Below are 16,411 nucleotides of genomic sequence, written 5' to 3' on the forward strand. Positions count from 1 at the left end.
CCCAAATAAGTTGGGTTTAACATGGGAAGAGCAATGCCCTAAATAACGGAGGATATGGTGCAGAACAGCTTCACAGGACTCTGCTGACTATTATTTCAGCATAGACAATAGCAAATGAAGCCCCTCTGTAATAAAGCTCAGAATAATTTAAGAGGGAAATTGTCCTCCTTATTCTGATTTAGGTCACTGTGCTGCCTCCAGTTTCCAAAGTCCAGTTTCTAAGCATAATTCCTGTATGCCAGATTCCTCTCAGAATCTGAAGGGCATAGTAAATTCAATAATGGGGGATCACTTTCTTTTGAACCACTCTTGAGAGTTCATTTTTCTAGGACAGCGTTGCCATAATATGTAACTGCTTGCAGAGCCTTCCTGCTCATAGCAATGAACAAAGGTGACTATACTGTCCCAAAGCAACAAAATGTTTTCCCACCCCCACAAAATGTAAGCCCAAGGTCTTGACACTAATTGTCTTGAGACTGTATTAAATTATAGTGTCTCAAGATACTGTACTTCCACAGTAAATTGAGCTGGAGCTGCAAACAGAACAAGGAACAGTCTGTTATATATCAAAACTGTAATTGTATATTAAAGCTAAAGCAGTTAAGCACTTAAGCAGTTTTACAATTCAGGCTGCTCAATTCATCAGCACAGAACACTAAATTCTAGAGGAGGCATTCTGGCATCCAACTGCAGCTCATGGTTGGAACTATTTGCAAGAAGAAAGCAACATGAAAATGTAAATTGTTCTCTCCACTTAATTCTGCATTTGGTACAGTTATGCTGAATGTCACCTCTATTTTGCATTCGCTAGCTGTGGACACAATAAATAACACAATAACTATTAAAGTTGACATCTGTAAAGTAAAGTGAGTTTAAAAATAGGACACACCTTCTATAGAAGAATCTGTGTTGATGTAAGCAACTGCCCGTTCCTGGAGGACTCTGGCATTTTCCTAGGGTTGTAGAAGTGCAATTATTACTTTTCATTTAGTGACATTTAGTCAAGATATTAAGTACATTGTTTTTTACCACCTTACCTTTAAGACCCATGTCAGGAGAAGTAGCACAATGTACCTAATTATACTAGTATTTGAGGGTGGCTTAATGATCTGGGCATACAAAATTCACTCTTACATCTGGGACTCAATTTTTTCTGGGAACCACCCACAAAATGTACGTCTGTCTGCTGCATCACATGGGAGCGAGACAGGACAGGAAAATTAATGCAGAAGACATGAAACTGAGGGGAGTGACCCACCAGAGGGCCGTGCTGCCAGCCAGAAGAACCTCAGCAGGCTGGCAAGGTGGGCTGACAAGAGCCTCATGGAGTTCATCAAGGAGACGTGCAGGGTCCTGCCCTGGGGAAGAACGGCCCCGGGCACCAGGACATGCTGGGGGCCACCCAGATGGGCAGCAGCTCCCAGAAAAGGGCCTGGGGATCCTGGTGGGCACCAGGCTGAACGTGAGCCAGCAATGGGCCCTTGCTGCTAAGCACGCCGATGGTGTTCTGGGCTGCATGAGACAAACATGGCCAGTAGGCTGAGGGAGGTGATCCTGCCCCTCTGCTCAGCACCAGTGAGGTCGCACCTGGACTGCTGGCTCCAGTGCTGGGCCCACAGTACCAGAGAGACCTGGGCATACCGGAGAGAGTCCAAGATCAACCACTTTTTGAATGTGCAAAATATGACTGTGAGCTGATCTAGGATTCCTCAATGCCTTTAATTCCCAGTTGTTCATGTCAGATCCCAGCACTGAACTCATTTTTAACACTGATAAACTGGATATTGCTGTCATTTCTACACTCTTCCATTTCAAAAAGGGATGAATCAAAGCACTGAATTTGACTGTTTTGAGTCAACCAAACATTGCTTTCATGCTAAATATATACACACACAGGCTTAATTTTTTGCAAACTGGCAATTATGTTTGAAATTGATATTCTAATCACTAAGTGGTATTTTACTAAATCTTGGCTTTGTAATGGATATTCTAATTAGGTTAGTAACTGATATTTGATTCATTCAATTTATAACACAACTCATCATTTGTAAGTCATGTGAACTGCAAATTGGATTGGTAAGTGGTAACTCCGAAATGCAATTGGTATCTTTAAAACAAGAAGTAGAGAAGATTCTGGAAACAAACAAAAAAAAAAAAAAAAAAGAAATGAAGGGAGAAAGTAAGCTTGGATATGCATACACATGGCCTTATATATGTGCAAAAGGTTATTTGCAACATAACGAAATTCTTTCATTTATGAGCAATGGAGATCATTTATGTAACAAAAGGATGTTGCCACAGTTGCAGAGTCTTTTTGTTACTTTACCATCACAGAAAACAGTAAACATAGTGGGTTAATTTTCCTCAAGATTTAGTAGGTGACAGATCTGGCAGCTACAGAAAACACAAATGTAAGCTGTGAGGAAAATCTCTAGAGAAACTAAAATCTAATTTTGGTGTCAAAGAGGAGGAATGCATACCACCACGATAAAGCAAGAAAACAATAATATAAAAACATTGAGGTTCAGATATGAATGGTGTTTATGGCTTTCTAATCTAGTACAGCTGCCATCGCATGAAATGCAATAGATGATAGATTACCAGCTATTAAATTATTAAACAAGAAACACTGCGGAACAGCAGTAGCAATACAAGAATAAGTATAAAATAACTAATTTATTCATGACTTGCTCAAGAGAAACAGATCTTTTAAGTATCATGCTTTCATATTCTTCATAGTTAAAACAATTGTGTTTTTTTTTTTCTTGACAATATCTAAAAAATGAACAGTTAGACAGAAAACGGAATCACAAGTAAAAGAGTAATATACACTGTACTTTCGTCATCAGTGGAGCTCTGGTGACATGAAGTTTTAAAGCAAATACTTTAAAAACCCTCAGTAAATGATTTTAAAGATTTAAACGATTTAAATGATTTTAAATTATGCTTTCTTTATCTAATGTCCCACAAACTGATAATAAGATGCAGGGAGTCAATTGCACCTGGAAGCTGAATGGTTTATGGGAATGCAAATCCAAGGGAAGAGAAATCACAGCTTTGTTAACAGAAGAACGATGGAATCCCTTTGGTATTGGGACCACAGTTCTGGTTTTCTCCTCCAATTGTGTCATTTTGATATGTAATTTTGTAGTTTACTGAAATACATGCCAATAAATTAAAATAAAAATATTTAAATATTTTCTTGTACTGATTTTTAAAACTCTAAGTTTTCTAAATACAGCCTTGTAAATAAAATTCTAACAAAAAAAAAAAGTTAAACCATTCAGTACCAATAAACTGATGTAGTTCAGCAGAACTGTGTTTCTGTAAGAAGTTAGATAGGTAATTTGCATAAATATATGAGGGCCTTGCAGCACCTGAAGAGGAATCTGTTGTGCTCCAATTTTAATTTGAAGTTACTGACTGCAGTCTAGTGATAGACACCACTGGGCTCTGTACCTTCCTGCAACAGACGTCCAAGTTATGCTTTCTTCACACTATTCTTTATTTACCTCAGCCCATTCTGTGGAACCCAACAATCCAAATTCTTCTGCATCCCAACTAGCAAAAATAATAGTTCGTTTGGGTCTCCAACCTGCAATCACATAGTTAAACTTGAAAATTCAGCTCAAGTTAGAAAGTCTAGTAAAAGACCAACACAGTTAATTGAATCACTTTTAAAAATTAGCACTTAATTGATATAGCAGTAGAAAAAAAAAATCCTCTCTAAACCCTTAGAGGAACATATTACTACAGAAGCATTTCTTCCTAATGCAAAATTTTCATTCTATACAACTAAAAGGTTAATCTTCTACTGATGAGAGACATGAGGGAATAAATTCAGCCAACTAAGATGCAATGATACACGTGCAATTCTTCAATGTATTTGCATGTTTCATAATGAGAACTACAACTTTCTGCAGAGGTGAAAAGTTAAATCAACACAACTGCTTCTGGGAACATTCAGCATAGTCCCTCATTGTTGCTGTTTTCCATATCCATCGCTTTAAGGCTGCAATAAATAAGTTACCTTCCATCTTCATTTTACCAAAACTCCGAACAACCTCTTGAAGAACAGCTGTGCCTGTAGTTGGATCAATACCACCAAACACCCAGGAGTCTCTATGACCTCCAAAAATAATATATCTATCTGGAAACAAGCACACAATATCAATAATTACTTACAAATACATTTAGATTATCTGTATTTCCATTGATTCTGCTAGTATTAAACATTTTTGTCAGACAGACATTTGTGCCAGACAGTGGGCTCAAGCACATCCTCAGCAAGTTTGCTGATGACACCAAGCTGTGTGGCATGGTTGACACACTGGAGGGAAGGGATGCCATCCAGAGGGTCCCGGACAGGCCTGAGAGGTGGGCCTGTGCGAACCTCATGGAGTTCAACAAGGCCAAGTGCAAGGTCTTGTACCTGGGCCAGGGCAATCCTAAGCACAAACACAGGCTGGGCGGAGAATGGATTGCGAGCACCCCTGAGGAGAAGGACCTGGGGGTGCTTGCGGATGAGAAGCTCAGCATGAGCCAGCAATGTGTGCTTGCAGCCCAGAAAGCCAACTGTATACTGGGCTGCATCAAAAGCAGTGTGGCCAGCAGGGTGAGGGAGGGGATTGTTCCCCTCTGCTCTGCTCTGCTCTTGTGAGACCTCACCTGCAGCCCTGTGTTCAGCCATGGGGCCCCCTGCACGAGAAGGATACGGACCTGTTGGAGCAGGTCCAGAGGAGGGCCACGAGGATGATCAAGGGGCTGGAACACCTCTCCTGTGAAGACAGGCTGAGGGAGTTGGGGTTGTTCAGCCTGGAGAAGAGAAGGCTCTGGGGAGACCTTACAGAGGTCTGCCTCTGTAAGAGGCCTACAGGGGGGTACAGGAAAGCTGGGGAGGGACTCTTTGTCAGGGGGTGTGGTGATAGGACAAGGGGGAATGGCTTTAAACTAAAAGAGGGTAGGTTTAGATTAGATATTTGGAAGAAATTCTTCACTCGGAGGGCGGTGAGGCCCTGGCACAGATTGCCCATAGAAGCTGTGGATGCCCCATCCCTGGAGGTGTTCAAGGCCAGGCTGGATGGGGCTTTGAACAACCCAGTCTGCTGGGGAGTGTCCCTGCCCATGGCAGGGAGGTGGAACTTGATGATCTTCAAAGTCCCTTCCAACCTCCCATCAATTCTGTGAGTCTATGATTGCATCCCTACTTGTGTCAAACAAATTAATTTTAATATCAGCATTAGAAATGTATTTTTAAGGTAATCTTCAGTCATTCACTTAGTCTATTGAAGGGTATATATGAAGACAAGAAATATTTTATATATATTTTTTCACTTAAAGTTAGTTCATGTGTATGTCCTGCTACGCAGTACTAACAATAGGATGTCAAGGTTTCAAATCATCATTAGTTTTCTGTACTTCACACTGTGTTAAGATTTCTAAGACAAAATGCATGAATGCTGTAATCCTATGGTAAAATGAAACATAAAATATTCTTTGACACCTATCATTCTAGCATTCCTATTGAAATATCTTCTTGGTAATGCTCATGAAAAAACGTCTGTTGGGAGGGACAGGACAAGCTATTAAGGATTTCTCAGATTCCAATATTATCTGTATATCTTTAAAACTTTGTTTCTTGCAACATGAGAACAATTCACCAAGCACAAAATAAAGAAGGAATTAAAATTCTCAAGCACTTGATGCTCACCTGGTTCCACTGCTCCTCTGAGGACACCGATGACATTGTAAATTCGTGTTATTTTACTGTTTGTATGAACATGCATTCTGACTTTTCTGAAATGAAAAACAGTGTGGAGTAACCATCTCTGACTGAGAAGACAATAAAAAGTCACAGCTTGTAAGCCAGAAAGTTTGTGCTTCTGTTTTGCTTTGTGTGTTCAGCATATCTGTCATGTTGTATCAGTGTCCTATTTTTTATTTCATGTTAAACTGTTGATAGAAAGTGGCTTTAAAGAAACCCTATTAAGCAGGATAACCTCCAATGTTTCAAACATTTACAGAATTTATTGAATTATTATTTATGGGAGTCAATTGTGGAGAAGGAAACTGAAAAGCATATGCAGTAACTAAAAATGTTTTTACATTTTGACCAAATTGATAACTGCAATTTTATAAAGAATACACCATGATTTTGTAGCACAGTTATGTGAATTGGTATAGAAGTTGGGGAGAGAGTCACTATAAATAGTTATGCATGAATAACTTGAAATTGCTGTTTAGGATAGCAGATCAAAGTGATTAGACTTTGTCAAACAAACAAACAAAAAAAGGTCTCATGAAATGTTATAAAAAGGAAGGAAATTCAGGTATTAGAAGACCTAAAAATAATGCAATATTCACCTTCTCTTAATCTGTATTAAAAACAAAGAACCAAACAATGCCTATTCTGGGTCTGGCAAAACTCCAAACGCTTCACATTTGAAGCTATCTTTTCAGCAGCAAATCTGCATAGCTGTCAAAATCAAAATCTACTTCAGGACAGTTACTGGATTGTTGCCCAGAAAATAATTGACACCAGTGCCTTGAGCATGTATATACTTGCACACTTTTCATGTGCAAGCGACTGTCTACCTAGATTCAAAAGGCTCATTTTGATATAGAGTTACTCTGATAGAGAAGTATATGCAGGATTAGCCTTTATTTATAAAAACTTGTCTCTATCAAGTATGAAGATGTTAAAAGTGCTTTTCAAAAATATGTCCCATGTATATGTTTTGTTGATGAATCATATTGTTTCTTTTCTCACTGTTGGGTTTTATTGCTCTTGAAGACATTCAAAACAGCACCCTAATTATGTCAAATACGCCTTTTTTTTTCCTACTTTATTCACTGTAAGTTGGTGTTAAAACACAGAAGAAAAGAGTAACAATCAATTAAGTCTTTTCAAAATCGTATATTAAGACACTCTCTTGTTCTGCAGGAGGTGGAGCAGTGATAATGATGCATAATTTTTACACACCATTTGCTCATTGTTATCCACCGGTCCTTGTGAAATAAAATTCTGTTCAAACTGAAACTATGGGATGTATTCCTATAGGAAAGTGGTCTTGATCTTTATCTAACATAGCTTATCAGTTATAAACCAAAAGGAATGCTGTGACAGCCCCTGACAGCCAAATCCTTGACAGCCAACTACAATTGTTACATGGCTCAGACTGCCTAAGAGCAACTCTTAGTGCTGAAAACCTTACCAGTTTTATTTCTCTGTTACAGCTGAAAAAAGGTAAAGAGCATACATACTATTGCTAATACAAGCGGTCAAAGTCCAGTTTCTCCCAAACAAGTTAGTAAGATATATGCGTTTTTTGTTCTGTCTTGTTATTGTTAAGGGCTTTCAACCAGGGGTCCTACCTGCATTGGGAAACAGCTGATGGACTCCCACATCATTTCCATATTTCACAGCTTTAAGTTCAAAGAAATACTGTGAGGCTTCCAGTGGACAAGGGAAAAATCTAGGAGAGAACTACTTAATTGGTAGTGCTTCCCTGTCGGACCTCTACGTATTGACTGTCCTATTTTCCTCTTGGTCATCAGAAACAGGAAAGAAAGAATAATAGATAGGTAGGCTGGATATGTACCCTCTGCATCTGTCTACCCATCTGTCTATCCACAACTATAGCTTCGACCATTTATTTTCAAATTCTAATAGTTATCATTATAGTTATCATAGTTATAGTGGTGGTGCTCACCAAAAAGGAAGTTGATTTTTCCATGGCATAGGAGTTGGAACTAGATGAACATTAACGTCCCTTCCAACCCAAACCATCCTATGATTCTATGATAATATCTCTAGATGTATTGTTTCACAGTCTTTGTCTTACTGACATTTTTTGCAATATTTTATAAATAGGTGAGTGTTGAAACAGACCTTGTTGAAGAGCTGTCTGCAAATCCTGGCCCTACGTTATAAGACACATTGAGACTTCCCTTCCAGCTGCTGTCTGGAGCTGCAGGTCCTCCCATTGCACTGTTGAGTGAAAGACAAGACAAACATACTTGATCAGTGGACTAAGAACAAAAATTCCCTTAACACTTACTGCAACTAAACCATGGCAGGTTTACAAAATTCTTAAAAACATCATGCCAGCAACAGATTGTTTTGAATTTTCCATGTTTTCTGAAGTACACACTACTGCAAAAGAACAATGAGTACAAGTAACAATACAGTTAGTATAAAAATGTTAATTGCACATTTGCAAATACTAAATTCTGAAGAGATGAAGAGGACTGATGTATACTCACCGTAGTAACACTTCTGCATCATGATATCCAATGGGATGAACTGGGATCTTTGGAATCCCTACACCTTCATTAACTTTGTATCGGAAAGTGTACTCTGAGAAACCAGAACAAAATGTCAAGATTACAGCATTCTTATCAGCTTCTACCAAATATAGGTGCACAAATCCATGGGCCTGATGAGATACATCCACGGGTCCTAAGGGAACTGGTAGATGTAGTTGCTAAGCCACTGTCCATCATATTTCAGAAGCCGTGGCACTCCGATGAAGTTCCCACTGACTGGTAGAAGGGAAACATAACCCCCATTTTTAAAAAGGGAAAAAAGGAAGACCCGGGGAACTACAGGCCAGCCAGTCTCACCTCTATGCCTGCCAAGATCATGGAGCAGATCCACCTGGAAAATCTCTGCTAATGCACATGAAAAATAAGGAGGTCACTGGTGACAGCCAACATGGCTTGACAAAGGGAAGATCATGCCTTCTACTATGGGGTTCTACTATGGGGTTACAGCATTGGTGGATAAAGGAAGAGCAACTGACATCATCTACCGGGATTTGTGCAAAGCATTTGACACTGTTCCCCATAATATCTTTCTCTCTAAATTGAAGAGACATGGATTTGATGGATGGACCACTCGGTGGTTAAGAAATTGGCTGGATGGTTGCACTCAAAGAGTTGTAGTCAACGGCTCCATGTCCAAGTGGAGATCAGTACCGAGTGGTGTTCCTCAGGGGTCGGTATTAGGACTGGCAGTATATAACATCTTTGTCAGTGACATGGACAGTGAAATGGAGTGCACCCTCAGCAAGTTTGCTGATGACACCAAGCTGTGTGGCATGGTTGACACACTGGAGGGGATGCCATCCAGAGGGTCCTGGACAGGCCTGAGAGGTGGGCCTGTGCAAACCTCATGGAGTTCAGCAAGGCCAAGTGCAAGGTCTTGTACCTGGGCCAGGGCAATCCTAAGCACAAACAAACACAGGCTGGGCGGAGAATGGATTGTGAGCACCCCTGAGGAGAAGGACCTGGGGGTGCTTGCGGATGAGAAGCTCAACATGAGCCAGCAATGTGTGCTTGCAGCCCAGAAAGCCAACTGTATACTGGGCTGCATCAAAAGCAGTGTGGCCAGCAGGGTGAGGGAGGGGATTGTCCCCCTCTGCTCTGCTCTGTTCTTGTGAGACCCCACCTGGAGCCCTGCGTTCAGCCATGGGGCCCCCTGCACAAGATGGATATGGACCTGTTGGAGCAGGTCCAGAGGAGGGCCACGAGGATGATCAAGGGGCTGGAACACCTCTCCTGTGAAGACAGGCTGAGGGAGTTGGGGTTGTTCAGCCTGGAGAAGAGAAGGCTCTGGGGAGACCTTACAGTACCCTGCCAACCTGGTCTAGTGGGAGGTGCCCACATCTAGTCGGGGTTGGAACTGGATGATCTTCAAGGTCCCTTCCAATCCAAACCATTCTGTTACCCTATGATTTACCTACATTGCAGACATCCTGTTCTTTTTTTTTCTATATAGTGATTTCTTATGCCTCCAGTAGTGGTCACGCAAGCCAGCAAGATTTACAGAACCACCCCTGCATTCCCATCCCATTGGCAGACAGAACTGGTAGGCGCCTTAGTTCAGGATGCCTACAAGGACAAGACATGTATACGGTGCCAAGTTTCGAAAGACTCCAGGCTTCTCTTATTTTTATTACAGAAATTTTACTCCCTGTACAGAGAATCTTAAACTGTTTTTCTACTAGGAATTTAGGATCAGTAAGGAAACATACCTCCAAGCAATCCTATTACTCCTCTTTGATGACAGTCTATAATCTAGTTTAAACTGGTCCTCCTAAGAAACACGGAGATTTTAAAACACCTATAAATTCTCAGCCATTATCTACTGCTTTGCAGTCTGTAAAACTATACATGTCCTGTTTGTCTGAGAGCTATAAAGCTGACATCATACAAAGAGATTTTCCTAAAAACTTACTTTCCCTGCCTAGCTCAAATGCAACCACTTCAAAGAACATACAGATAGAACCCAAGCTGCAACAGGAAAATGAACAACTGCTAAAAGTCATTTTAAGTAGCTTTTCTCTTTGCATCTGTATCAGAAATACACAATAACTTCCAGCACCAGTTTAGAAAGTACTTGATGGCCCACGGTACAGGTATCTCACCTTTTGCAGGATAGCCTGGTGTCAGAGGGTCCCCAGCTCCATTCAGGTTTAACACATTCCCACGCTGGGCTCCGCCACCTGGAAGATTCCAGCCATCTGGATAGGGATCTACTCCTGGGGCACAGTAGTCAGCAGGGTCTGAATAAAGTATGATCCCTTGGGCTCCTGCTAATATGGCATTTTTAACCTGTAAAATTATTTGCCTTTAATTTTTTTTAATGCAGTAATAACTCCAGATGTTGCGTTTTACTTCCATGGGGACATACTTTTAGAAGCTGTATACGTAGAAGAGTGAAAATGATCATAGACTAAGCAGAAGAACAAAGCACAGCAAAGCATGATATATTCATTATTTGGGTCAGTCACAACTTTAGTCATAGCTCAAGGCTATGAGATAAAGCACAAGGCCTAACACTGAGGCACAAGAACCAACCATTATCCTCATTTTCCCACGATCACCAGTTTTGTTGGAGTTGATGTCTAAAGCCAAATGAGTAGTTATTCAATGTCTGTGCATCAGATTCTTTCTTGAATGCTTCTTCAAAATTCTGCAGCTTTGTGGATGAAAAGTAGTAAAAACCTTGGCTCTACAAACTAGAGTTCCCCAAAATTCGTTCCTCTTGCAAGAACTGCCTAAAATGTCAGTGTCAGGAGATTTATACATTTATCTGTTTTTATTGTTTTGAAAGTTATTCTTACAAGGTAGTTTTGCTGGATACATTGCAGGCTTCCTTCTGTTCTTATGTTCCAACTTACAGCCCTCATTAACTCCCATTGGGTCTACTGCGATCAGCAACAGAAACAATGACCCGCGGAGGAAAAAATTAAACACAGCCCTTACTTTGTTTCCTCTGAAGATCTTCCCATATCTGGCAATGACGATCTTTCCTGTACAGTTAATTCCCATTTCACGCTCCAGCTTAAAAAAATCTTCAGTGCGGCCATAATTCACATATACCAGATCTGACTGCATAGAATTGAAAATTGGTTTGATGACAACTGGTCATTCAACAAAATACCTCTTTTCCAAAATATGCAGTTTTATTCACTGTGTATGATATATTTTGTATTTCTACAAATAAGTTCCAGTACCCCTAAAAATAATAACTAAAGATTTCCATAGTATTATATAGGAAATCTTGGCTCAAACTGCTGGCCTTTCTATATTATCTAGGGCTTAACAGCAGCCCTATAAGCTGTGATTTCAAGCTACGACAACTTACTTTGCTAAACTGACAAATTTCTGTGGACATGAAAAGATAGTCCTATTCCCTGGATATACAAACACTTATCGTTATATAATTTTATTCATATATATATATAATGCAATATTGTCTCTGACTGATCCCTTCATGATGTATTATCAGATTAAGTGAGGGACTTTCGTAGCCTTTGAAGATATGTGCTTAATCCAAAATGTCTTCCAAACTGATTTATATATTGCTATTTCCATTTTAGACTTATGAAAATACTTTCCATGTGATTGAGTAACATGGAGTAATTTGAGATGTATGAAACATTTCCCTAAAGTTAAAAGCTTTTCATTTGTTTTGCAATTCAGATTTCCAGCACTCTGAGAAACCTTTTTTTTTTTAATAGAACTCTAACCTTCCCACAACACGTGGCCTAGCTATGTTTTCCTTCACTTATAACAATGATTAATTAAAACTTCTACATGAAATATTTTGAGAAGTGGGAGAAATCTATTCCATCAAGTGTTTAACAAAATACGGATTCAGCTAATAATACTCTTTTTTCTTTTTTTCTTTTTTTTTTTCTTTTTCTTTTTTTCTTACCTCTGGCATCCCTTGTGGTGAAAAAGCATTATATGGTGGCAGTATATCAGTAACATTTTCATATCCCCGAGGAGGTGGTTCAAATGATGATGTATTGAAAATCTATAAATAAATAACAAGTCTTTGGTCAACTACTGTACCTCCAGGCACAAGTTTGTACAATAAGTTGGGTTATTGCAAATGATATACTATTTTCCATAGATTGTCAGTGAAAAATAGAATGTTAACTAGCATGCATAACTTCAAACAAAAATCAGCTAAGGATACCTAGCTGATTTTTTGTAGCAGAATGCAACTGTGCATACTTGTCAGAAGATGCTCATCTGTCACTGCCTGAACCTAAGCAAAGAAGTAGCTGAAAATTGCCAAGAGGTGGTGGCAATAAAAAGACACCTAATTTGTCCATGTCATTACAGGCATTTTTTTGTGATTACTCCCACTTGTATTATTACTCATGTCTTTACCCCTTTGGTAGTTACGCTCCAGTTAAATATGCAGCCCTTCATCACTGCCTATCTGTAACACTCATGTTGTCTCAGGGTTTACCTCTCCTCTTTGTCACCTTGTAAGATTCTAGTTCAGAAACTGTGTTAGGAAGTTTCTGAAAGAATTTCTCCATTCTTTTACCTCTAAGCTCATATCTTGCCTGAGCACATATTCCTCAGTTCCTACCAGGGCTCTCCATCCCTGCCTGTGTGCTGTGATACTTCCCTAGCAGTTCCAGCTCCCCTCTTCACTTAGACTCCTTGGCAGATTGTACTTCTATTTCTTTGTTCCCCTGGGTCTAAAAAATGAAGAAGGTGGCTAAGGGCAGCATCTGTGTGACATTCCTTACCTCAGCACATTGTGGAAACAAAAAATGTACAGATATTCAAGCAGGCATTAGATAGGTATGTGGAAGAGAGAGATAATGCAGCTACTAACTGGTTAAATACTTGGAAAAGAGGTCTAATGAGGTTTCTTAAAGATACTCATTGAATCACATCCAGTGGACATCTGAACTGAAAACACCCAGACACTGGAAGAATTATGCACATCAGACATCGTTCTTTGTTCCTAAACTTCCCTGAGCATCCACTTGGAGTTGTTTATAGAAACAGGATATTGGTCTAGACATATTCTTAATCTGAACCACTGTGGACGTTATTACACATTATGGCCTACAGGTGTCGAGTCCCTGCTTCTCCACACATCCTCCCTCTGCTGTATGAGGCACTGAGATTTCAGCCACTTGGCTCTGCTCTGCTGCAGTCTGGAAAACCACTTCTAAATTTGAGTTCCCTTTCCACTGGTATTTTTATCACATCATAAAGTTCAATGCTGGGATGAAGGGATGGGAAGACAGTGGAAGATGCTGTTTCTTTAAAGAAGTCTTACATAAACATAGTTTAATCATTAAAAAGATCACCTCATTGCCTTGATCATCAATTACTGAGATGTAGTTTGGCTGTGTTTCATTTGGGTAGGAAAGAAGCACATCATAATGAACAAGTTCTGCTGAATCCAATCCAAATTCCTTCCACTGGCCTTGAATTTGTTTAGCAAGAAGAAGATTCTGTTCAGTTCCTGCGAGGTGAGGCAACTTGGTAAAGGAGCTAGAACAAAACAGAAAGTCACTAGTACGCAGTAAGTGCAGAGGAACACAACAACCAACTCGGATCAGTGTGTCCAAAGCTCATCTTCAAGCCATAAGCACAAAAAGTAGTTCTTATGGTTAAAGTGGGGGTTATATGCCATGATTATTTATCAGAGTCTGTATCAGGATAAGCACAAAATGTAGTCAGAAGAGAGGATCTTTCCTGAGGCCTTAAGATAAGTTTGCTCAGCTTTTCTCTTTGCATAGCAATAGCCGCATCTACACACTAGCAATGAAAATCAGCATCAAAGATATTCAGCAAAATATGAACGGTATGCAAGCAGTAGGAAGGCTACATATCCAGAAGGGACCTCTCGAAGTAAATTGTATGTTGTTGGTATAACATGTACTAATAAGGTTAACTTGAAAGTCATTATGTTAAATTATCTGAACATATTTGTTCTTTTTTTTTTCCCCTTAATCAAAAACCTAAATAACATAAATCTTCTTAACAACATTTACATTCAGATCAAATGCAAAACATAGTGGTGATAAATAGTCAGAAACAATATCCAGCCCTTCTGGACTAACTGTCTACAAAAACTTGTCTACAATTTGCTTGGACAACTGAACAAACGAATTATGGTGAATGCAGATCAGCCAGTGGGGTACTAAGCACCACCTTTGGATTCCCAACAGGCAACTTGTTAATGGCTAATCAGTTGCCGTTAATAAATAATAACGAATACCATTGATTAGTACCGCTTGAAATTGTCAGCTCAGACAATTTTCAACCCATCCAACAGCTTGTTTTTCAGTACACTCCTCCTTAGCTTCCAAATTAGAATGCTGCAGGAGATGACGCCCAAAGCCTTGATAAAGTCAAGGATGTTACGCCCACTCTAATATCTCCACTCATCCATATAACCAGTCATTTCCTCACTGAGCGCAGGCATGCTGGTCAGGCTGATCACATAAATAAACAGAAAATAAATGCTGACTGTTCCTAACTATCTCCATGTCTCCATGTTTCTGGAAACAGAGAAGCAACCTTTGCCAAATATATAATTTTTCTGCAGTTCCTGCTTTTTATTTGAATTAAAAAACAACAACAACAAACCACTATGAAGCATTTGGCCCACCATCAAAACAAGCAGACAAACTGGATGCCATTAGCATCCTATGGCCAAGAAACTTCAATATTACTGCTGTCATCAACCTGTGTGTTGCCTGGACTCTCAAACATCATCTTCAGAAACCCACCAATCTACTGAGAGCAACAAATACAAAGTAAGATAAGGAAGTAAGATAAGGCCTGCAGACTTAAAAAGCTAATTGATGTTGGAAATGAAACCTTTTAGTTTTAGAATAAATGTACAGAAATCAAATTTGTCAATAAACCTTTGATGTTTATGATGTAGCTGCAGACTTACATTTTGAATACCAAGAAGTCACTAACCAGAGGTTATATTTGTTGATTTTTTGTGTGAAAATCTTTGACCCTTTGCAGAAGATATAAATATGCATGAGAATGATATATATATATATATTTCATTTCCAGTGAAATACAGAGCAAAACAAGAGGGTATTTCTATATCTTCAGCATTTTAGATGTTTTGAAGGAACTGCATGGATTCAGTACAGTGCAAAAAAGTATATTTAATAACCATTGCCACATGCAAAACTACCAAATATTTACACACAGTGTGTTTGAGACAGGGACCTTTACTTTCTGAGAAAGACAAGATGGTATAATGGGGTTTCAAGCACCCAATCAACAGCACATTATCCAATCTTGCCATGCTAAAGACATTATCAGTTGCAACTATAGATGCAATGGAGTGCCACGCAAACTTTGTAGCATTTTGAATATACACATTTTCTACTTAGACTAACTAGGCTATTAGTTGCTCAGACTGCAAGTTTAAGGAGACACCATGCAGGTTATTAATTAAATGTAATTAATAGCAATCACATTTTCCCAAATACAGTAACATCATCTCTGTCTGAGACTAAAGCAAAGTTCTTTTCTAATGTTAGAGCTTCATAGACTCACGACGAAAAAAAACAGTCATACTACTTGAAATCAAAACTATGGGATATCTTCATAAGGAAAAGGCATGATAAGCACTAGCAGCAATGCAGCTTGAGGGAAGTACAACCATGCTAAAAAGGCAGCTTCAAAAACGGGGGGAAAAGAAAAAGTGGGATCGTGAGTATCTCCTCTCCCCAGGCAGCCTCTACAAACCGAACACTTCCAAAGCACCTTAACAGCTCTACTTTTAGAGGCTGTTTTTGGAGCTCATTTTATCACTTTCCGACTTTTGTGACTGATAAAATTATTCAGGAACCAAGATGTGTAGGGCTTACCGAAGGAATTGCTTGATGTTTTCAGCTTTCATTTCATCCACAAGTTTCTGTCTCACATTTTCATAGATGTCTGAAGTGCTGGGGGGGCTTTCGTTTGGTTTTGTAAACCATCCTGAAATACATTTGGAAAGCTTCCCACTTAGCAAGAACCTCAGTCCTCCCATATTTGAGACAATGTGCAGCTTAAATACTGAACAGCCTCATAAAAAACAAGAGGATGAACAGGGCTTAGAGCACCC

At 39.4% G+C, this 16,411-nt stretch overlaps 1 protein-coding gene across 1 annotated transcript in view; it reads right to left on the minus strand.

The window, feature by feature from the left end:
- The window catches only part of LOC121063645 (N-acetylated-alpha-linked acidic dipeptidase 2-like), a 47,186-nt gene that overhangs the window by 23,060 nt on the left and 7,715 nt on the right, over positions 1-16,411 (minus strand). Inside the window, exons 2-12 of the mRNA XM_040544279.1 lie at positions 16,173-16,284; positions 13,635-13,821; positions 12,227-12,328; positions 11,272-11,397; positions 10,431-10,617; positions 8,266-8,359; positions 7,892-7,990; positions 5,711-5,796; positions 4,031-4,150; positions 3,513-3,595; positions 890-953 (exon numbers count right to left, since the gene is read on the minus strand). Coding sequence (XP_040400213.1) covers positions 890-953; positions 3,513-3,595; positions 4,031-4,150; positions 5,711-5,796; positions 7,892-7,990; positions 8,266-8,359; positions 10,431-10,617; positions 11,272-11,397; positions 12,227-12,328; positions 13,635-13,821; positions 16,173-16,284 — 1,260 coding nt within the window. The remainder of the gene's footprint in view (positions 1-889; positions 954-3,512; positions 3,596-4,030; positions 4,151-5,710; positions 5,797-7,891; positions 7,991-8,265; positions 8,360-10,430; positions 10,618-11,271; positions 11,398-12,226; positions 12,329-13,634; positions 13,822-16,172; positions 16,285-16,411) is intronic.

The sequence above is a fragment of the Cygnus olor genome, chromosome 1 (assembly GCF_009769625.2).
Source record: "Cygnus olor isolate bCygOlo1 chromosome 1, bCygOlo1.pri.v2, whole genome shotgun sequence".
Lineage (NCBI taxonomy): Eukaryota > Metazoa > Chordata > Aves > Anseriformes > Anatidae > Cygnus > Cygnus olor.